Source organism: Oncorhynchus kisutch, linkage group LG1 (genome assembly GCF_002021735.2).
Source record: "Oncorhynchus kisutch isolate 150728-3 linkage group LG1, Okis_V2, whole genome shotgun sequence".
In the NCBI taxonomy this organism is placed as follows: domain Eukaryota; kingdom Metazoa; phylum Chordata; class Actinopteri; order Salmoniformes; family Salmonidae; genus Oncorhynchus; species Oncorhynchus kisutch.
This window is the reverse complement of record NC_034174.2, coordinates 38,674,395-38,697,489: the sequence shown is the minus strand read 5'-3', so window position 1 is coordinate 38,697,489 and position 23,095 is coordinate 38,674,395. Positions and strand designations below refer to the sequence as shown.

General features: G+C 43.1%; 1 protein-coding gene across 1 annotated transcript; it reads left to right on the top strand.

Annotated features, from left to right (window-relative positions):
• Positions 1 to 355: 355 nt before the first annotated feature.
• On the top strand, positions 356 to 22,966 carry LOC109894587 (melanocyte protein PMEL). The gene is made up of 12 exons (XM_020488191.2): positions 356 to 548; positions 18,783 to 18,878; positions 18,977 to 19,123; positions 19,262 to 19,408; positions 19,664 to 19,825; positions 20,006 to 20,311; positions 20,453 to 21,253; positions 21,365 to 21,544; positions 21,660 to 21,762; positions 21,881 to 22,086; positions 22,209 to 22,299; positions 22,534 to 22,966. The coding sequence occupies exons 2-12, from the start codon at positions 18,827 to 18,829 to the stop codon at positions 22,685 to 22,687; spliced, it is 2,349 nt and encodes a 782-aa protein (XP_020343780.1). The 5' UTR covers positions 356 to 548; positions 18,783 to 18,826; the 3' UTR covers positions 22,688 to 22,966.
• The last annotated feature ends 129 nt before the right edge of the window (positions 22,967 to 23,095 follow it).

The window sequence follows — 23,095 nt, the reverse complement described above, 5'->3', positions numbered from 1 at the left end:
TTACAATTGCAACCTGACCAAGATAAAGCAAAGCAATTCAACACATACAACAACACAGAGTTACACATGGAGTAAAACAAACATACAGTCAATAATAGAGTAGAAAAGTAAGTCTATGTACAATGTGAGCAAATGAGATGAGGTGAGATAAGGGAGGTAAAGGCAAAAAAAAAGCCATGGTGGCGAAGTAAATACAATATAGCAAGTAAAACACTGAATGGTAGATTTGCAGTGGAAGAATGTGCAAAGTAGAGATATAAATAATGGGGTGCAAAAGCCGCATGGGTGACATCGGCTAGCAAACGGTACTGTGACAAGACATTTTATCGGATCAAAATTGATAATTCATCCCCTGGTTCCGTAACTGACTCAGCCGAGGTACGGGCACCCGTGAGAGGAAGTCATAAGAATTCCACGTTTTCCAAGGGAAGCTGTGCGCACCATGGACTAGGGGAACAGTGCCAGCCGCTGTTACTGGCACCGTCCCTTCATCCCGCACACAAGCTGACCTGAGCAGGGGTGTACCGAGACATAACAGAAAGCAAAACGTTAGTATCTTTTAATTTATTTGCTCATGGTCTTTGAACCCGAACCCAGCTTGTTAGCCTTTGTCATTTTGGTTGCGTTAGATCTTACTCATACGGTGTTTACATGGTACACTGCAAACTGGATGTCATTGTTTTGAATGAGAGCATGACGGTATTTGCCGTTGAGGCTGGCGGTGAATGCCGTCAGTTAAAATTTTAAGTTAAAATATTTCAACTTTTGTCGTATGCCGTTGAATTGTTTTCTTCCGGATGTTGATTTGCACTGATTGTTTACTGAAATCACCATAGTGACAAATACCGTTGTGCTGGCTTGATTTTGCTGTAACCATCTTTCTTGTCCCGCTATGCTGACTGGTATGACGGTTTTTGTGTCCCTCGTCGAAACGCAGCATCATTCAGTTAGCCAGGCTAAACCGGCAGAAGAATAACTAACAAATTCATCAGGAAACTCACAAAACCAGTTACCAGGCTTGAACACACAATGCCCAGAAGGATGGGCAGGCCATCCTTAAGTGGGACAGTTAGATTTCGTATTTCCATGTTTATTGTAAAGAATGCGTGAAAATGTTCTGTTCAGATCGAAATTAAGAGCGGAAGAATTTAAGGAATTAATCCGTGCCTTGGGTTTATCACTATTCCGGCGAGGCACTGTGTTCATTGGCCTTGTCAGGCGTGATTCTAATGTTCTTCAGTGGAGGGAGCTAGTGCACGAAGTCCCGATATGTGTGTTGTACCAAATTGACTGACTAAAGGAACTCTCAAATTGAGGATTTTTTTCTCTCACTATAACCGTACAGCTAGTTTCAATCAAGTTTGTGTGGGTTTTGTCTAAGTCAGGGTTCTGTGTTGGTATCTTTCAGTGCTGTGCAGTGTGGTCGGTCAGGTGCTTTAGTGAGTGATGTTGTTAGACATGAGTGGTCACATGTTGTGCAGTTTGAACAATCTCCCCACCAACCTAAGGCAATTGGAATGGCAAGATCATATGTTGCTGTCAGCTACACACAGACATACCATTGAATGCACCTCAAGTTAAAAAAATAAAGGACTTGTGGCTGCAGAGGCCTCCACATCAACCTGCCTTTTGTGTGTCGATACATCAACTGAATAATTTGTTTAAACATTTTACCAGATTTAAGTAAATACTGAGTTTCATGCATGTTATTTTATTTCATGGTGTTTAGTTGTTAGATTGTTAGATATTACTGCATGGTTGGAACTAGAAGCACAAGCTTTTCGCTACACTCGCATTAACATCTGCTAACCATGTGTATGTGACCAATCAAATTTGATTTGAGTACATTCTGTATTTTTCTGAATAAAAAAAATATATATATTCATTCAACCTTTTAAAACTTTTGATGTACCGAAACAATGGGAGTAGCACGAAGTTGAGAGACGTGATTTGGGGGTCCAGACCCAGACACATTACCACTGTTCCTAGAAAGCTAGTTTTTTAAAAGTTTTTTTTTTAACCTTTATTTAACTAGGCAAGTCAGTTAAGAACAAATTCTTATTTTCAATGACGGCCTAGGAACAGTGGGTTAACTGCCGGTTCAGGGGCAGAATGACAGATTTGTACCTTGTCAGCTCGGGGATTTGAACTTGCAACCTTGCTAGTCCAACGCTCTAACCACTAGGCTACCTTGCCGCACCAGGTAATTGTCTTCTCAATCAAAAGTCATCACAATACTATGTTTTCCCACACGAATCGTCACACTGGTCAAAGTTGTGGTGTTTTTAACCATTAAGACCTTTATTTCTATCTCATTAGTTCAATAATGACTTAGTCTGTTTGACTGAATTGTTCTGGAATGCGGAAGCGTTAGAAAGCAAGCACAAGTGTTTCCCAGCGTATGTGGATTGCTTCCAGCATAGATCATTTTACTTGGTATGAGGCCTATGGCACTGAAAGGAGAATATGGGGAAAGAGGGGAGTAAAAGGATGCTATTGATTTGCCATCCCCACACGCTGATCTTGTGATTCCCATGTACGCACAGCTGTAAGGTCGGACGTCAGGGCAGGCATGATTGCAGCTAAGCCAATTCTTCCAGGCATCCCTATAAGGAACAGACATTACATATAGTACATTAAATTACATTTGTTCGAAATCTGTCAGAATAGGATAGATGGTGCTCATATTTGAAAAGTGATATTAATGAAAAAAGTGAAATGAAGTTAGAGTGACGTTAGAGCATATGGTTGAGTCATGGAATCTGGCCGAAAATTGTCTTTAAAACAAGTGTAGGGCAAATCATCAAAGGAACAAGACTCAACTTATGCAATATTAGAACAAACACATTATGCAAAAAGTAAGAGATTAAACTTGAAAGGGTCAAATTAGTAATTAAAGAGTAGAGAATAAATCGAAAAGTTTCTTTATGGCCCTTCCTGGGAGGGGGGAGTAACGAACGCCAATACATAACTATGACTTCATATCAAGGGTGCGTCCCAATAATCGGTCCTTCTTTCTGAAGTGTACAGTTGTTCACTACTTCCCACACATTTAATAGCATTGGATTGGTGTAGGCATTGGGTATAGAGAGTTTCCATATACCAGTTATTTCCCTTCAAATTCATGAAGTGTACACTTCGGTAGAAATTAGAGATAATTGGGACACACACCTTGATTCAATTCGCAACTTCCTATAGTGACCGTTGACCTTTGCAACTCCATAAAACAACATTAGCAAAGAACTTCCTGCCTGTTCACAGGCTATAGGGCAATTCAATGGTAAAAGATTCAGGTTTTTCACTTATAATGTATGTCAAACAAAAACCATTGCTTTCAAAGTTTGACAAACCATACAACCCCATGCACAATAACTACTTTTAACAATTTACACAGAACATTTGACAAAAAACACATTTACTGGAAGAACTGTGCAGATGCAAAATCTGGTCACAGAATTTCGGTAAATCTGACCACATTTTCCAAAAACGTTTTGAAATATCTGTTCTGAATTAAAATTCAATGATGGCTGCAGAAAGAATGGAGTGTCAGCTGTGACATGACACTTGAATTTGAAAAAATTGCTTTTGGTTATTGAACTACAATAAGTGAAGTGGATTTACACCCTATAACAGAATTGCGGTAACATAATTTCATCATGGGTCCCTGATCTGCACTACACAGAAATGCATAATTATGGATTATGGATGTCATTCTCTTCATGGTGATGTACCCTAAATAGGCACACAAAGGTAGAAATATGCAATATCTCCTTTGCATATTTATGTATTATTCTACACACGGCCTATTATTTTAATGAGTTCCAAACAAGACAATTTGGTCCAGACCAAATCTGAACCGATCATAAACGTCTACATTTCACAAGTTTGGACATCAAAGTATAACACAGTAGAACACAGCATGGAACATTAGAGTAGAGTATAGTTCAGTACTGTACATTATAGTGTACTCAACTCTAGTGTGCTCTGTACTGAACTCTACTCCACTATATTATACTGTACAGGACTGTACTGTATTTTTTAAATATTTTTTTACCTTTTATTTAACTAGGCAAGTCAGTTAAGAACAAATTCTTGTTTACAATGACGGCCTACTGTATAACTATTCTCTATTTTTCTGTACTGTACTGTGCTGACTAAACTTGTGAAACATAGACGTCTGGGATTGGTTCAGATTTGGTCCGGATCGGACAAAATTTGAACCAATCATGGATGTCTATGTTTTGGCTAAATTAAGGCTAGTTCAGACGTCTGTGGATGTTGAAATCAAATCCTTCACACTTCACACTTTTGCTTCAACCACCAAACGACAGAAAAAGACAAACAGTTATCAGCTGAACATAACAGTATTCCAGTGGAAGTGAGGACTGTAGCAGGTGAGCCAACTGTGGTTTGTGACTACTATAATTTCCCATTGTAGCCAATTCAACTGCAGACATTTCGTGACTGATTTGTTTTTTGGGGGGGATTCTGTTACCGATTTCTTTCTCATTCATCATTAATGATTCATTCAGGATTATCTGTATTCATGACAGCATACACATTAATATAGAAGTGTTTAGAAACATTCTATTCTTATTTACAATAATAGTGACTCCAAAATGGCACATTATTTAGCATTCATTTATATTGAGCACAAAATACTCTGAATCACAACCAAAACAAACAGCAAGTGCATCCAACAAGTTTGTAGAGTCATAAGCTTGATGTAATCAAGAAACCGTGGATAGATGGCAGCATTCGCCCTAAACTGAAAGCGTGAACCACTGCACTTAACCACGGCAAGGTGACTGGGAATACAAACCGTGTAGTTATTCCCTCTGTAAGGCAATCAAACAGGCAAAACGTCAGTAAAGAGACAAATTGGAGTCAAAATTCAACGTCTCAGACACGAGACGTATGTGGCAGGGTCTACAGACGATCACGGATAAAAAAGGGGAAACCAGCCACGTCGCGGACACCGACGTCTTGCTCCCGGACATGTTAAACACCTTCTTCGCCCGCTTTGAGGATAACACAGTGCCATTGACATGGTCTGCTCTCAAGGAATGTGGGCTCTCGTTCTCCGTGGCCGAAGTGAGTAAGACATTTAAGCGTGTTAACCCTCGCAAGGCTGCTGGCCCAGACGTTATTCCTAGTCGCGTCCTCAGAGCATGCACAGACCAGATGGCTGGAGTGTTTATGGACATATTCGATCTCTCCCTATCCCAGTCGGATGTCCCCACTTGCTTTAAGATGTCCACCATTGTTCCCATACCCAAAAAAGCACCCCTATCCACATTATTTTTTATTTTTTTATTTCACCTTTATTTAACCAGGTAGGCTAGTTGAGAACAAGTTCTCATTTGCAACTGCGACCTGGCCAAGATAAAGCATAGCAGTGTGAGCAGACAACACAGAGTTACACATGGAGTAAACAATTTACAAGTCAATAACACAGTAGAAAACAAAGGGGAGTCTATATACAATGTGTGCAAAAGGCATGAGGAGGTAGGCGAATAATTACAATTTTGCAGATTAACACTGGAGTGATAAATGATCAGATGGTCATGTACAGGTAGAGATATTGGTGTGCAAAAGAGCAGAAAAGTAAATAAATAAAAACAGTATGGGGATGAGGTAGGTGAAAATGGGTGGGCTATTTACCAATAGACTATGTACAGCTGCAGCGATCGGTTAGCTGCTCAGATAGCTGATATTTGAAGTTGGTGAGGGAGATAAAAGTCTCCAACTTCAGCGATTTTTGCAATTCGTTCTAGTCACAGGCAGCAGAGTACTGGAACGAAAGGCGGCCAAATGAGGTGTTGGCTTTAGGGATGATCAGTGAGATACACCTGCTGGAGCGCGTGCTACGGATGGGTGTTGCCATCGTGACCAGTGAGCTGAGATAAGGCGGAGCTTTACCTAGCATGGACTTGTAGATGACCTGGAGCCAGTGGGTCTGGCGACGAATATGTAGCGAGGGCCAGCCGACTAGAGCATACAAGTCGCAGTGGTGGGTGGTATAAGGTGCTTTAGTGACAAAACGGATGGCACTGTGATAGACTGCATCCAGTTTGCTGAGTAGAGTGTTGGAAGCCATTTTGTAGATGACATCGCCGAAGTCGAGGATCGGTAGGATAGTCAGTTTTACTAGGGTAAGCTTGGCGGCGTGAGTGAAGGAGGCTTTGTTGCGGAATAGAAAGCCGACTCTTGATTTGATTTTCGATTGGAGATGTTTGATATGAGTCTGGAAGGAGAGTTTGCAGTCTAGCCAGACACCTAGGTACTTATAGATGTCCACATATTCTAGGTCGGAACCATCCAGGGTGGTGATGCTAGTCGGGCATGCGGGTGCAGGCAGCGATCGGTTGAAAAGCATGCATTTGGTTTTACTAGCGTTTAAGAGCAGTTGGAGGCCACGGAAGGAGTGTTGTATGGCATTGAAGCTTGTTTGGAGGTTAGATAGCACAGTGTCCAATGACGGGCCGAAAGTATATAGAATGGTGTCGTCTGCATAGAGGTGGATCAGGGAATCGCCCGCAACAACTTTCGTTTAGTACCTTGAGTGTGGCTGAGGTACGTGACGTGGCTGGCTTTCCCTTTATAATCCGTGATTGTCTGGAGTCCCTGCCACATGCGTCTTATGTCTGAGCCGTTGAATTGCGACTCCACTTTGTCCCTGTCCTGTCGTTTTGCCTCTTTGATTGGCTTACGGAGGTCATAACTGATCTGTTTGTATATGTCCATGTTCCCAGTCACCTTGGTGTGATTAAATGTGATAGTTTGCGCATTCAGTTTTGTGTGAATGAAGCCATCTATCCACGTTTTCTTATTTGGGTGAGTTCTAATCGTTACAGTAAGAACAACATCCTCTATGCACTTCTTTACAAAACCAGTTAGTGTGTACGTCAATACTGTTCCAGAGTTGACCGAGAACATTTCCCAGTCCGCGTGATCAAAACAATCCTAAAGCATACATTCCGATTGGTCAGAACAACATTGAACAGTCTTTACCATGGTTGCTTCCTGTTTAAGTTTCTGCCTATGGGAGCAGGATGGAGGTGTGATCTGATTTGCCAAAAGGGGGGCGGGAGAGGGCCTTGTAGCCATCCTGGAATGGAGAGTTACAATGGTCACGCGTGTTCTCTCTACGTGTAGCACAGGAGATGTGTTGGTAGAATTTAGAGAGCGTTTTCCTCAGATTTCCTTTTTTAAATTCCCCAGCTACAATAAATGCGGCCTCAGGATATGCGGTTTCCAGTTTGTGCAAAGTCCAGTGTAGTTCCTTTAGAGCTGTCACAGTGTCTGCTTGACGGCAATGTACATGGCAGTGATAATAACCAAAGACAATTATCTCAGGAGGTAATGCTGTCTGCATTTGATGGTGAGGTATTCCAGATCGGGAGAGAAAAAGGACTTGAGTTCCTGTACGTTACTACATTCACACCATGAGTTGTTAATCATGAGACATACCCCTCAAGCTTTGTTTTTCCCGGAGAGTTCTTTCTTTCTGTGCTCACGATGTATGATGAACCCCACCTGCTGTATGCACGGGGACAATATATCTGCAGAGAATCATGATTTTGTTAAACAGAGTTTGTTACAGTCCCTTTTGTCTACTTTAAAATAATCGGAATTGGTGGATGGTTTGCTCGCCGCCCGAGCCTGATTAGAACGACACCTCTCCTCCCTCTCTGATTGTGGACAATAGGAGATATTATAGTGTGCAGTAATATTTGACGTGTATATGATATTATAGATACCTCACATGTGACTCGTAATAAGACTAAGCAATTAGCGTATTCAAATGTTTATCTGACTACATAAAGATAATTAAAATATACACTCAAGTGTTAGGCAATGAGTTGACGTTGACTAGCAAGAACTGGTCTGAGGATTGTCTGTCAAAGGCAGATATTTAATTAACATTGTACAATGAATGGATTCGCATACAAGGCATAAAGCTTATGTTACAAGTATTAAAAAGCATTACAAAGCATACTTCTAGGTATTTACAGTACCAGTCAAAAGTTTGGACACACCTACTCATTCAAGGCTTTTTCTTTATTTTTACTATTTTCTACATTGTAAAATAATAGTGACATCAAAACTATGAAATAACTCATATAGAATCATGTAGCAACTGTTCACCCAGCTACCATCTAGCAGACGGAGACAGTACAGATGTATCAAAGCCGGGACCGAGAAACTGTTTTACCCACTTTATATGTATATACTGTATTCTAGCCATGGCTCATCCTCATGGATTATGTATGTATTGTATTGCTAGATGTTACTGCACTGTTGGAGCTAGAAACATAAGCATTTTGCTCCACCTGCAATAACATCTGGTAGGTTAAGAGTGTTGGGACAGTAATCAAAAGGTCACTGGTTCCGAATCTCCAAGCCTAATGGGGGCAAAATCTGTGGATGTGCCCTTGAGCAAGGCACTTAACCCAATTGCTCCTGTAAGTTGTTCTGGGTAAGAGCGTCTGCTAAATTACCAAAATGTAAAATCGGCAAATCTATGTTTCTTTTTTTAATTTCACCTTTATTTAACCAGGTAGGCAAGTTGAGAACAAGTTCTCATTTACAACTGCGACCTGGCCAAGATAAAGCAAAGGAGTTTGACACATATAACAACACAGAGTTACACATGGAGTAAAACAAACATACAGTCAATAATACAGTAGAAAAATACATCTATAATGTGAGCAAATGAGGTGAGATAAGGGAGGTAAATATGGTGGCGAAGTAAATACAATATAGCAATTAAAACACTGGAATGGTAGATTTGACTGTAGATGAGTGTGCAAAGTAGAAATACTGGGGTGCAAAGGAGCAAAATAAATACAGTAGGGGAAGAGGTAGTTGTTTGGGCTATTTGTAGATTGGCTATGTACAGGTGCAGTGATCTGTGAGCTGCTCTGACAGCTGGTGCTTAAAGCTAGTGAGGGAGATAAGTTTCAGAGATTTTTGTAGTCCGTTCCAGTCATTCGCAGCAGAGAACTGGAAGGAGAGGCGGCCAAAGGAGGAATTGGCTTTGGGGGTGACAAGTGAGATATACCTGCTGGAACGCGTGCTACGGATGGGTGCTGCTATGGTGACCAGCGAGCAGAGATAAGGCAGGACTTTACCTAGCAGGGTCTTGTAGATGACCTGGAGCCAGTGGTTTTGGCGACGAATATGAAGCGAGGGCCAGCCAATGATAGTGTACAGGTCGCAGTGGTGGGTAGTATATGGGGCTTTGGTGACAAAACGGATGGCACTGTGATAGACTGCATCCAATTTGTTGAGTAGGGTGTTGGAGGCTATTTTGTAAATGACATCGCCAAAGTCGAGGATCGGTAAGATGGTGAGTTTTACGAGGGTATGTTTGGCAGCATGAGTGAAGGATGCCTTGTTGCGAAATAGGAAACCAATTCTATATTTAACTTTGGATTGGAGATGTTTTATGTGAGTCTGGAAGGAGAGTTTACAGTCTAACCAGACACCTAAGTATTTGTAGTTGTCCACGTATTCTAAGTCAGAGCCGTCCAGAGTAGTGATGTTGGACAGGCGGGTAGGTGCAGGTAGCGATCGGTTGAAGAGCATGCATTTAGTTTTACTTGTATTTAAGAGCAATTGGAGGCCACGGAAGGAGAGTTGTATGGCATTGAAGCTTGCCTGGAGGGTTGTTAACACAGTGTCCAAAGAAGGGCCGGAAGTATACAGAATGGTGTCGTCTGCGTAGAGGTGGATCAGGGACTCACCAGCAGCAAGAGCGACCTCATTGATGTATACAGAGAAGAGAGTCGGTCCAAGAATTGAACCCTGTGGCACCCCCATAGAGACTGCCAGAGGTCCGGACAGCAGACCCTCCGATTTGACACACTGAACTCTATCAGAGAAGTAGTTGGTGAACCAGGCAAGGCAATCATTTGAGAAACCAAGAGTGTCGAGTCTGCCGATGAGGATATGGTGATTGACAGAGTCGAAAGCCTTGGCCAGATCAATGAATACGGCTGCACAGTAATGTTTCTTATCGATGGCGGTTAAGATATCGTTTAGGACCTTGAGCGTGGCTGAGGTGCACCCATGACCAGCTCTGAAACCAGATTGCATAGCAGAGAAGGTATGGTGAGATTCGAAATGGTCGGTAATCTGTTTGTTGACTTGGCTTTCGAAGACCTTAGAAAGGCACGGTAGGATAGATATAGGTCTGTAGCAGTTTGGGTCAAGAGTGTCCCCCCCTTTGAAGAGGGGGATGACTGCAGCTGCTTTCCAATCTTTGGGAATCTCAGACGACACGAAAGAGAGGTTGAACAGGCTAGTAATAGGGGTGGCAACAATTTCGGCAGATAATTTTAGAAAGAAAGGGTCCAGATTGTCTAGCCCGGCTGATTTGTAGGGGTCCAGATTTTGCAGCTCTTTCAGAACATCAGCTGAATGGATTTGGGAGAAGGAGAAATGGGGAAGGCTTGGGCGAGTTGCTGTTGGGGGTGCAGTGCTGTTGTCCGGGGTAGGAGTAGCCAGGTGGAAAGCATGGCCAGCCGTAGAAAAATGCTTATTGAAATTCTCAATTATGGTGGATTTATCAGTGGTGACAGTGTTTCCTATCTTCAGTGCAGTGGGCAGCTGGGAGGAGGTGTTCTTATTCTCCATGGACTTTACAGTGTCCCAGAACTTTTTTGAGTTAGTGTTGCAGGAAGCAAATTTCTGCTTGAAAAAGCTAGCCTTGGCTTTTCTAACTGCCTGTGTATAATGGTTTCTAGCTTCCCTGAACAGCTGCATATCACGGGGGCTGTTCGATGCTAATGCAGAACGCCATAGGATGTTTTTGTGTTGGTTAAGGGCAGTCAGGTCTGGGGAGAACCAAGGGCTATATCTGTTCCTGGTTCTAAATTTCTTGAATGGGGCATGTTTATTTAAGATGGTTAGGAAGGCATTTAAAAAAAATATCCAGGCATCCTCTACTGACGGGATGAGATCAATATCCTTCCAGGATACCCCGGCCAGGTCGATTAGAAAGGCCTGCTCGCAGAAGTGTTTCAGGGAGCGTTTTACAGTGATGAGTGGAGGTCGTTTGACCGCTGACCCATTACGGATGCAGGCAATGAGGCAGTGATCGCTGAGATCTTGGTTGAAGACAGCAGAGGTGTATTTAGAGGGGAAGTTGGTTAGGATGATATCTATGAGGGTGCCCGTGTTTAAGGCTTTGGGGAGGTACCTGGTAGGTTCATTGATAATTTGTGTGAGATTGAGGGCATCAAGTTTAGATTGTAGGATGGCTGGGGTGTTAAGCATGTTCCAGTTTAGGTCGCCTAGCAGCACGAACTCTGAAGATAGATGGGGGGCAATCAGTTCACATATGGTGTCCAGAGCACAGCTGGGGGCAGAGGGTGGTCTATAGCAGGCGGCAACGGTGAGAGACTTGTTTTTAGAGAGGTGGATTTTTAAAAGTAGAAGTTCAAATTGTTTGGGTACAGACCTGGATAGTAGGACAGAACTCTGCAGGCTATCTTTGCAGTAGATTGCAACACCGCCCCCTTTGGCAGTTCTATCTTGTCTGAAAATGTTGTAGTTTGGAATTAAAATTTCAGAATTTTTGGTGGTCTTCCTAAGCCAGGATTCAGACACAGCTAGAACATCCAGGTTGGCAGAGTGTGCTAAAGCAGTGAATAGAACAAACTTAGGGAGGAGGCTTCTAATGTTAACATGCATGACACCAAGGCTATTACGGTTACAGAAGTCGTCAAGAGAGTGCCTGGGGAATAGGAGTGGAGCTAGGCACTGCAGGGCCTGGATTCACCTCTACATCGCCAGAGGAACATAGGAGGAGTAGAATAAGGGTGCGGCTAAAAGCAATAAGAATTGGTCGTCTAGAACGTCTGGAACAGAGAGTAAAAGGAGGTTTCGGGGGGCGATAAAATAGCATCAAGGTATAATGTACAGACAAAGGTATGGTAGGATGTGAATACAGTGGAGGTAAACCTAGGTATTGAGTGATGAAGAGAGAGATATTGTCTCTAGAAACATCATTGAAACCAGGAGATGTCATTGCATGTGTGGGTGGTGAAACTAATAGGTTGGATAAGGTATAGTGAGCAGGACTAGAGGCTCTACAGTGAAATAAGCCAATAAATACTAACAAGAACAGCAATGGACAAGGCATATTGACATTAAGGAGAGGCATGCTTAGTCGAGTGATCAAAAGGGTCCGGTGAGTGGAGAGGTTGGTTGGGGGTCACAGCGATTTAGACAGCTAGCCCGGCCATCGGTAGCAAGCTAGCATAGGATGGAGGTCTGTTATTAGCCACCTCTTGCGTTCCGTCAGTAGATTAGTGGGGTTCCGTGTGGTAGAGGGGATTAATCCAAATCACACAACAACAACAAAAATAAAAACAATAGGTATAGTTATAGAGGCCCAAGAAGAAAACAACATAATATTAAAAATAAATAAATTGTCCGATTGTCTATTCAGATAGCAGCCGATAAGACCGCTAACGGTTAGCAGGCCGCAGATTGGCGTTCAGGTAACGTCGCGACGGAGGAGCCAGCCGGATAACTCCTTCGGGTAGATAACGTCGGCAGTCCAGTTGTGAAGGCCCGGTGGGGCTCCGCATAGGCAGTAAAACGGGTCGGGATAGGTGACTGCAGCCCAGGAGTGATTGATGGAACTCAGGAGTGATAGACGGAGCTGGCTAGCTCCGGAATAATTGATGTTTGCTCCGGAATCGACGAAAGCCGATAGTCACACGGATAGCAGCTAGCTAGCTGTGAGATCCTGGTATGAATGTCCAGAGTTAGCGGTTGAAATCCAGGGACACGGAGAGAAAAATTGGTCCGGTATGTTCCGTTCCGAGCCGCGCTGCGCCGTACAAAACTGGCGATAGATTTTCGAGCTAAAGGATAGCTGATGACCACAAACCGTGGTTAGCTGAATACTAACGATTTGCCAGTAAAGAAGTTAACTAGCTTCTGAACTAGCTTCTGGGCTAGCTTCTGGCTAGCTCCTGGCTAGCTTCTGGCTAGTTTCTGGCTAGCTTCTTGGAGTTTCTGGCTAGCTTCTTGGAGGATTACAGATTTGAGGTAAATAATACTTTTTTATAAATATAAATTGGTGAGGCGGGTGGCAGGAGAGTGTTTTGAAGATGAGTTGATGGAAAATGTAAAAAAATGTATGTGAAAAAGTTGTAAATATATATATATATATACGGGACACGACAAGACGAGGACAAAAGAAGTCGGAACTGCTATGCCATCTTGGAAATAACATTTATATGGCATTGAAGCTCTTCGATAGGGTTGTTAACATTGTCCAAAGGGCCAGAAGTATACAGAATGTATACGTAGTATATGTAGATGACCAATAAACTTTGATTTATTGCGTTTTTCTACCACAACCACTAAGCCATTAATTCCATAAGGTTCCCACTGTCTTGTGAAAATGGGAGAAGTATCACTCTTTACTTGTTGGAGAACATTGTATGTTTGAAATCGGATAATTTCCTACATTTTTCAAAATAAATGAAAGGGTTTTATGTCTCATCTTTCTTTCAAGCACCAGTGCAAAGATAGCATTTTTTTTAAATACATTCTGACATGTAGAAATATTTTGGGGGGATTGATGGTAACACTACATTAAGGTTCATCCTTTTAGCTACTGTAATTATCCAATAAAACATTTGAAAACATAATAGCATTGCTAACAAAGTGTGTCTGTCTCTTCACACTGTTGATTATAGTGGGAGGGCTGAGTTGTAGCCTCCCTAAGATCAGATGCGAGAGGCAAGTTTATGGTAATTAAGGGTCCAAGACTCTTTTATAGGGAATCAGAATCCTACCACAAGTCTCTCTGGGTGTGTTGTTGGGTTTTTAAGACTAGGATAAGGGTAAGGAACTGGGCAGAGAAAGGACACACAACCACGCACAATGAGGACTTTACTGGCGGTACTGGTGTTGGCTATCTCATCAGCAGCTTTTGAAGCAAGTGAGTATATATGGATTACTTTCTAAATTACTATTTGATTAAACACTGGTTGCTCCATCCCGTCTTTCTTGAGTTATGTGCAGTGTTGGACGGGAGATGGGGCTGAGGTAGAATGAATTGAAATAATGGAAATATTCTCACTGAGTATTGCTAAGTACTCACTGAGCAATGACATTTGTGCAAACAATCCCTTTTAGTAGTGAAATGTTTGTTCTATATTTCCCCAAAATATAAACTAATTGCATGTTTTGTATTCCAAAAACTCTTACAATTGACTAATCAATACATATGATATAACTTGTCTGAGGATCTGTCAATCATCATATTATTAATGAGAAACAATAACAGTTAATTGTATGGTTGTTTACAAACTAATGGTACTTGGACAAGCTCAACAAACATAAGTAATAGTGAGTAAGTGGTCTCCCTCATATCTTGAACTTAGTTTTTTAAATGGTTTCCTTTATTCTGAGGGTCTTTATAGAAACTGAGCTTTAAAGCCTGAACTTTGTATTTTGCATTGCCATTGAAAAGGATGAATAATAATCTATTCATTACTGCCTCCTCAATACACTGCATATATACTCAATACATATCTATATATAGTAAAATGTTTCAATACTTGGTGAATATACAGGACCACCAGTGTCTGAAATTACAACATTTTCAAAGAGTATAGTATACCGGTATAATCTTCTAAATAACACCATTTTGTGCAGTTCAACTTTAAAGTGTGGAGAATTGAATTAAGAAGATCCTGAGTAAATTCATGTTAAGCTTCGACATGAGCTCATCATGCAATTCATTTTGGAAGTACATTTAGGGAATAATTCTGTAGACCAAAAAAAATGTTTTTGGCGTGCCTTGTCTACATTAATCTCACATTCCACCACTGTGTAATATACAGTAGGATAGCATGTCTATTAACTACTGACAGGGTGGGCCACAGATTACATGCTTGTAATCAAGAATAGCGCAATCACATGTCAAGTTGATCTCCAAACCCTAAAACTCTTCTGTGCATCCTGTAGTTTCAATAGTAAGGTGAACATTTTCTCAGCTCTCATCAATAGAACAGAATAACTATATTTTTTCCCCTGAGGAAACGTTAGTACTAAAGTTGGTGTTTCACTATCAATCATGAGGTTCAAAGTGTTATCTACCAATGTGTTGCATTTAATGGATATCCAAACCAAACCACAAGCTGTAATTCACTTGGTAGGAGATATCGGTCTTTTCATTGGCAATCAGTTTGAAGTGTGACTATGTGATTAATGACTGCACATGATAACGATATTATGTCTTGTCATTATGAGTGAGTAATTTTAGAGGATGCATTCCTGGGATTGTATGATAGTACTGTATATGCCAAGGGGAATACAAGGGGCTCATAATAACAGAAGATAATGTAGTTGTTGCGGTTTCCTAAATCCTGAACTTGTACCTTATGATACATAATCACGATTTCAGTCATATATCACACACTCGTGCGTGCGCACACACTCGTATGTGTGACGTGCACACACAAACACACACACAGTGGTAGCAGAGTGAGCCTGCCATGGTGTCTGAACTCCACAGAGGCTCTCCTCCTTCCAGCATTTGGGATTACGGCTGACTGTGCTCAATTGACAGTCACATGAAAGGGATTGACGGGGATTGCAGGGGCCGTGTGACTCGCCTGGAACCTCCACCTCGCTCTCCCCCTTCCACAACCATCAAAGAAATACCTGAACTACCCACCACCGCTATCTACCCCCTCAAACAACTATATTTGATGCTTCTTTAAGTAAAATGTCAGTAAATGTCTTTTCCCACACCCCATCTTGTGCCCATTTGCCAAGCTGTAACATCATGATGATAACTTTTCCTCTACCCAGGGTAGGCAACAGGACAGCGAACACTTCGCCATATAATACGGTCAAAAAAATTTAATAGCTATGGTTGTATTTTCAGGAAGGAGGGGTCAGATCCTGTAGGTTTGGAGAAGTAGAAATTGTGTCAACATGTTCAATAAGCATTTGAGCCATGGTTATACACATTCCAGGTCTGAGTAGTAGATCTTTGTATGACATTCACTCAAAGGACATTGTAAAAGTAAATGCTAATTAATTAGCCCGGTAGGTAGAGCATTCTGGGTGCCAGGATCCCATTCCTGACTAATGTCTAGACAATAGCAATGTTTTGATAAAATACCATTTTAAACCTCTGATTTACATCAAGATTTAATTGTGCAGTGGTCAATTGGCAACTGGCCAAGTAGTCTTACAAACAGATTTACATTTAGGGTTTTGCTGTTGCCTAATGGGAATACCTCACCATAACCACTGCCACTGGTGATGTTACATAACTGATTAAACCTCAATAATATGATAAATATGAATGTAGTAGTTCACTACAGTACCAGTCGAAAGTTTGGACACACCTACTCATTCAATGGTTTTCTTTATTTCTGCTATTTTCTACATTGTAGAATAATAGTGAAGACATCAAAACTGTAAAAATAGCCCATATGGAATCATGTAGTAAACAAAAAAATGTTAAGCGAATCAAAATATATTTTATATTTGAGATTCTTCAAAGTAGCCTTGTTGACAGCTTTGCACACTCTTGGCATTCTCTCACCCCGCTTCATGAGGTAGTGCCTTAACAGGTGTGCCTTGATTAATTTGTGGAATTTCTTTCCTTAATGCATTTGAGCCAATCAGTTGTGTTGTGACTAGGTAGGGGTGGTATACAGAAGATGGCCCTATTTGGTAAAAGACCAAGTCCATAATATGGCAAGAACAGCTCAAATAAGCAAAGAGAAATGACAGTCCATCATTACTTTAATACATGTTTTTTCAAGTGCAGTCGCAAAAACCATCAAGCACTATAATGAAACTAGCTCTCATGAGCACCGCCACAGGAAAGGAAGACCCAGAGTTACCTCTGCTGTAGAGGATAAGTTCATTAGCGTTACCAGCCTCAGAAATTGCAGCCCAAATAAATGCTTCACAGAGTTCAAGTAACAGACACATCTCAACATCAACTGTTCAGAGGAGACTGTGTGAATCAGGCCTTCATGGTCAAATTGCTGCAAAGAAACCACTACTAACCACTACCAATAATAAGAAGAGACTTGCTTGTGCCAAGAAGCACGAGCAGTTCCAACCGCTGTGTCTTTGTGAGATACAGAGTAGGTGAATGGATGATCTCCGCATGTGTAGTTCCCACCGTGAAGCATAGAGGAGGAGGTGTGATGGTGTGGGGTGCTTTGCTGGTGACACTGTCTGTGGACAATGACCCAAAACACACCAGCAGGCTGTCTAAGGGATATTTTACCAAGTAGAGTGATGGAGTGCTGCATCTGATGACCTGGCCTCCACAATCACCCAACCTCAACCCAATTGAGATGGTTTAGGATGAGTTGGACTGCAGAGTGAAGGAAAAGCAGCCAACAAGTGCTCAGTATATGTGGGAACTCCTTCAAGACTGTTGGAAAAGCATTCCTCATGAAGCTGGTTGAGAGAATTCCAAGAGTGTGGAAAGCTGTCATCAAGGCAAAGGGTGGCTACTTTGAGGAATATAAAATATTTTGATTTGTGTAACACTTTTTTGGTTACTACATGATTCAAATCAAATCAAATTTATTTATATAGCCCTTCGTACATCAGCTGATATCTCAAAGTACTGTACAGAAACCCAGCCTAAAACCCCAAACAGCAAGCAATGCAGGTGTAGAAGCACGGTGGCTAGGAAAAACTCCCTAGAAAGGCCAAAACCTAGGAAGAAACCTAGAGAGGAACCAGGCTATGTGGGGTGGCCAGTCCTCTTCTGGCTGTGCCGGGTGGAGATTATAACAGAACATGGCCAAGATGTTCAAATGTTCATAAATGACCAGCATGGTCGAATAATAATAAGGCAGAACAGTTGAAACTGGAGCAGCAGCACGGCCAGGTGGACTGTGGACAGCAAGGAGTCATCATGTCAGGTAGTCCTGGGGCATGGTCCTATGGCTCAGGTCCTCCGAGAGAGAGAAAGAAAGAGAGAAGGAGAGAATTAGAGAACGCACACTTAGATTCACACAGGACACCGAATAGGACAGGAGAAGTACTCCAGATATAACAAACTGACCCTAGCCCCCCGACACAAACTACTGCAGCATAAATACTGGAGGCTGAGACAGGAGGGGTCAGGAGACACTGTGGCCCCATCCGAGGACACCCCCGGACAAGGCCAAACAGGAAGGATATAAACCCACCCACTTTGCCAAAGCACAGCCCCCACACCACTAGAGGGATAACTTCAACCACCAACTTACCATCCTGAGACAAGGCTGAGTATAGCCCACAAAGATCTCTGCCATGGCACAAACCAAGGGGGGGCACCAACCCAAACAGGATGACCACATCAGTGAATCAACCCACTCAGGTGACGCACCCCTTCCAGGGACGGCATGAGAGAGCCCCAGTAAGCCAGTGACTCAGCCCCTGTAATAGGGTTAGAGGCAGAGAATCCCAGTGGAAAGAAGGGAACCGGCCAGGCAGAGACAGCAAGGGCGGTTCGTTGCTCCAGAGCCTTTCCGTTCACCTTCCCACTCCTGGGCCAGACTACACTCATTTCATGTGTGTTATTTCATAGTTTTGATGTCTTCACTATTATTCTACAAAGTAGAAAATAGTAAAAATAAAGAAAAACCTTTGAACGAGTAGGTGTGTCCAAACTTTTGACTGGTACTGTATGTCAAAGTGTGATCAACAAAAACATTGTTTCAATTAGGAGAACGAGAGAAAAAGTACCCTAAAACTTCAACCCTTTCTTTTTTCAGAGCCTAAAACACGTTTCACACGCTACCACTCGTGGAACTCACAAATGTATCCAGTGTGGAAAGATGGGGACTCCCGATACAGAGACTGTTGGACAGGTGGGTTCTCACTTTACTGCACGTTTTTATAGACCAATCAACTTCTATTGAAACGTTTACCGCTTTCTATTGATGTATTTATCACTCTCTGTCACCAGGTGGCGAAGTTACATTTGATGTGAAAAACGATGCACCCACCCTGACTGGCTCAAAGGCAACCTTTAACATCAACCTTCGCCTTCCGTCAAACCAGACAGTACGTCCTGATGGACAGGTGGTGTGGGTGCATAACTGCACTGTCAATGGTGAGCTTTCCTTTCAAATTCAACCACTATACCATACCATCGACCCCACAGTTTTTTTTTGTCATATAGGCCTACAATCTTTTTTCTAGTGTTCCTAACCTTTTATGTTAAACTGGGTGTGATCCTCTTCTCCTACAGGAACACAGTACCGTCAGGGCCAGGCTGTGTACCCCGACCAGGTCTCTGGTCATTCAGGAGAGTACAGTGGTGTCTTCCCTGATGGCACCCCCTTCACTGGGACAGCAGACAGGAAACCCCACTACGTGTTTGTGTGGACAACATGGGGTAAAAACAAGCTCTTTCATTTACAGACATTGATGTGAGAAAGTGCCAACACAATAACCCAATGCATTCTGGTATTGACCAAGCTGTGCGCAGTGTGCGCTGGGAAATCATTCCTTTGATAAGAGGTTTTAAAGGATTAGTAAAGCAGCTGCTGTTCCTCTGAGCTTTGTCAACTCAAGGTTTGATCATCAGGCCATTCATTAAAATTTTATAACCGTTGCTGTGTTTTCTAACTACTGCTGCTTTGGATCCCAGGACGTTACTGGCAGGTGGCAGGCGGACCCTCCTCTTCTCTCACCATCGGCACAGACAATGTGCCCCTAGGCTCTTACAACATGGAGGTGGTCATCTACCACTGCCGTGGCAAGGACAAGTTCATCCCTCTGGGCTACTCCTCCACAACCTTCTCCATCACAGGTGGGCAGCTGTTTAAGAGGAAACACTTTCCAAATTTAAATGCACAAAGTATTATTTTAATTTAAACAGCAAATCAATCAACCCTAATTTGACTTCAATTGATCATTTTAGATCCTTTGAATTTATTCTCACGATCTTTCACAACATTAACTTGACATGTTTTGCCTTGTGCTTCCCCAGACCAGATCCCCTTCACGGTGTCGCTAACCCAAATTAACGATGTGAACCAGGCTGACCAGAGCTTCATCCAGAACCGGGCCGTTGTCTTCAGCATCAGCCTCCATGACCCCAGCCAGTACCTCAGCACCTCAGACGTCACCTTTAACTGGGACTTTGGTGACAACAGCGGCACCCTCATCTCCAAGGAGCGCCAGGTCACACACATGTACCTCACTGCTGGCACCTACAGGCCTCAGGTGGTCCTGATGGCAAGCATCCCCAACGGCTGTGACACGCCTGCAGACCCCACCACTGCTAACCCCACTGGTGAGAGACATCATTTTCTATTTTACAGCGCATCCATTTATCAAAAACAATATTTCCTTTACCAAAGTAAATTCATATTCGGTGCATATAACGTACGTAACAGTTGTAAGTAAAATGTGTTGTTTTTGTGTTTTCAACCAGTATTGGCCAGAGCCCCTGCCATGGTTGTGGTGGTCTCTACCCCAGAGGCAGCTCCAGCTGACATCGCCCTGGATCTACTCGCCTCTGATGTTGCCCCTGCTGAGGCTGCAGATACAGTTGCAGCCAATGACACAGATGCAGTAGAAGCCGATGCCGCAGCCGAACCCACTGCCGAAGGCACAGCCTCAGAGGGAGTCGAGGTGGTTGCCACAGTGGCCCCTGCGGCAGAGGATGCCACCGTTGTCCCAGCAGCAGAAGATCCAGCTGTTGTCCCGGCAACAGAGGACAATGCCGCTGTCCCTGCAGTAGAAACCGACGCCACAGCAGAAAACACGGCTGCTCCAGCCGTTGAGAACCCCGTCGCTGTCCTGGCTGTGGAGGGAGCCACAACTGTCGCTCCAGCAGCTGAAGAGGCAGCTGCTGAAACCTCAGTGGTAGAGGCTACGGCCGCAGATGTGCCCATCATCGACGCTGCTGCTTCAGTAGCTCCAGTTGCAGAGGGAGAGGAGGCTATAGTGGACCTGGTTGCCACAGTCCTCCCAGAGATCCCAGTCGTAGCCTCCGTTGCTGCCACGGCGGAGGAGGCCTTGGTTGCCGATACTGGAGTGGAGGTTGCGGCTGCAACACAGGTGGCCCAGGCTGAGATGGTGGCCCCTGCTGCTAACGTCATTGTTCCTGCCGACACTGAGGCTGCCGCTGTGGTGGAGGTGGTGCCAGCTGAACCTGCTCTTGAGACCGAGGCAGCGCTAGAGGCAGAGGTCGTAGAGACTGTGAATGAGGTTGCAGCTGACGACACTGCCGGTGATCACTTACTTAGTTACTTACTCATTATATATATAAACAAAAACACTTAATCAATCATTTGAGTCTTTTCATAATACTGATAACTTACTGTGTCTTTGTTTTCTTCAGCGCCAGCAGCAGTGACTGCTCCAGTGGAGAGTGAGGTAGCAGCAGAGGTTGAGATAGAGTCAGGCACAGAGACACAGGTGGCTCTTGTTGTGGCTAAAAGGCAGGTTCCGGAACTTACAGCAACTGACAACTGTATGATCTACCGCTATGGCTCCTTCTCGACCTCAGTGGATGTCGTCCGTAAGTCCACATATGTCCAGATACTGTTGACGTGTTTACAATACAGTCGCAGCTGAGATGTAAAATGCAGGTGACGGTTGCTGATAATGATCTCACAATCTATCTCATTTCTCAGAGGGTATTGAGAGTGTGGAGATCACCCAGGTGGCCAATGTGGTGTCTCTGGCCACTGAGGTGGTGCAGAATGCTGTGGACCTGACCATAACCTGCCAGGGGAGGTGAGTAGCCAGCCAGCAGTGGAGACAGGACCCAAGGGACCGGGCACATTCTATTGAAATTAGCATTTTGAACATTGCCATCCCCTGCACTTCATATCTCCACCTTCTCTTTACTTAGCCTGCCCAATGAAGTGTGCACCATTATCTCGGACGCAGACTGCATCACCCCTGTAGAGACCGTTTGTAACAACGTGACACCCTCCCCAGATTGTCAGATGATACTTCGACAGTTTTTCAACGAATCTGGAGTGTTCTGCATCAATGTATCCCTGACAAATGATGTTAGTCTGGCTGTGGCCAGTGCTAAAGTCAGTGTGACAGTGGGTGAGTGAAATTTAACGAACAACCGTACATAAAAGCATTATGAACTTCAAAAAACGTTTTTCTATTACATTTCACTGATCTGCGGAGTGTACTGTACCATACCTTACCTGTTGTGGTTGCAGGCTCCAACTCCTCCACAGCAGGCACTGTGGCTGCGGTTCTGGGTGTCTTGGTCCTTGTCTGTGTTGTTGGTGCCATTGCTTTGACCTACAAGTGAGTGAAAGACAGTTCTAACCACCGTAAACGTTGCATGACTCAATGAAAGTCACACAATTCCTGGTTTCTCCAAATTGATACTTGATTTATGATCTACAAAAATGACCCATAGTGGTCCAATAAAAAAAAGATCCCATGCCATTATTATGTGGAGTCTTTTATATAATGCACATATTTTTTCTATTTTTTTACTCTACAATGAATGTCAGCTAACTTGTGTTTTCCAACCAGGCGGTTTAAGCAGTATCGCCCACTGAGGGAGGACTCCACAGGTGGCAGCATGGGCAGCTCTGGAATCACGTCTGTGCCGATGCTGCTGTGGAATCTTCTGAGCCAACAGACACCAGGAGAAAGAAGCCCACTGCTTCAGGGAAGCGTGGTGTGAACACTCAGAACCATCTGCAATGATACAGCACAAACCCTTGCATGTAAATATCACTCAGACACACACATCCACTCAGCATGCATGTGTACCCATAAAGACACATACTGTACACTTGCAGACTCAGACACACACAGCCACCCTAATGCGGAGACAAACTGCAACAAGAACAAGCAATATAAAGCAGTTGTTTTCTGTATTGTTACACTGAAAGCAAATTTAATAAAAATTACAATGTTTTTCAACATAGAACAAAAAAGAAACCCCCAAAGGCAAAATTAACATTTGTTTCTGGCATTGCATTACTTGTGACAAAATATTATATTTATTTTGACCCACATACTTTTTTATTTAAATAAAAAGGAAAACGGATTAAAGTTGTCAAAAATCGAATAATTTATGCTGTACTTT

Excerpts from the sequence above, each read along its gene's own strand:
- LOC109894587 (XM_020488191.2), top strand. The coding sequence starts at position 18,827 with ATGTATCCAGTGTGGAAAGATGGGGACTCCCGATACAGAGACTGTTGG. Across the intron at positions 21,545-21,659 it reads GACCTCAGTGGATGTCGTCC|AGGGTATTGAGAGTGTGGAG; the intron begins GTAAGTCCACAT and ends CTCATTTCTCAG. Across the intron at positions 22,087-22,208 it reads TAAAGTCAGTGTGACAGTGG|GCTCCAACTCCTCCACAGCA; the intron begins GTGAGTGAAATT and ends TTGTGGTTGCAG.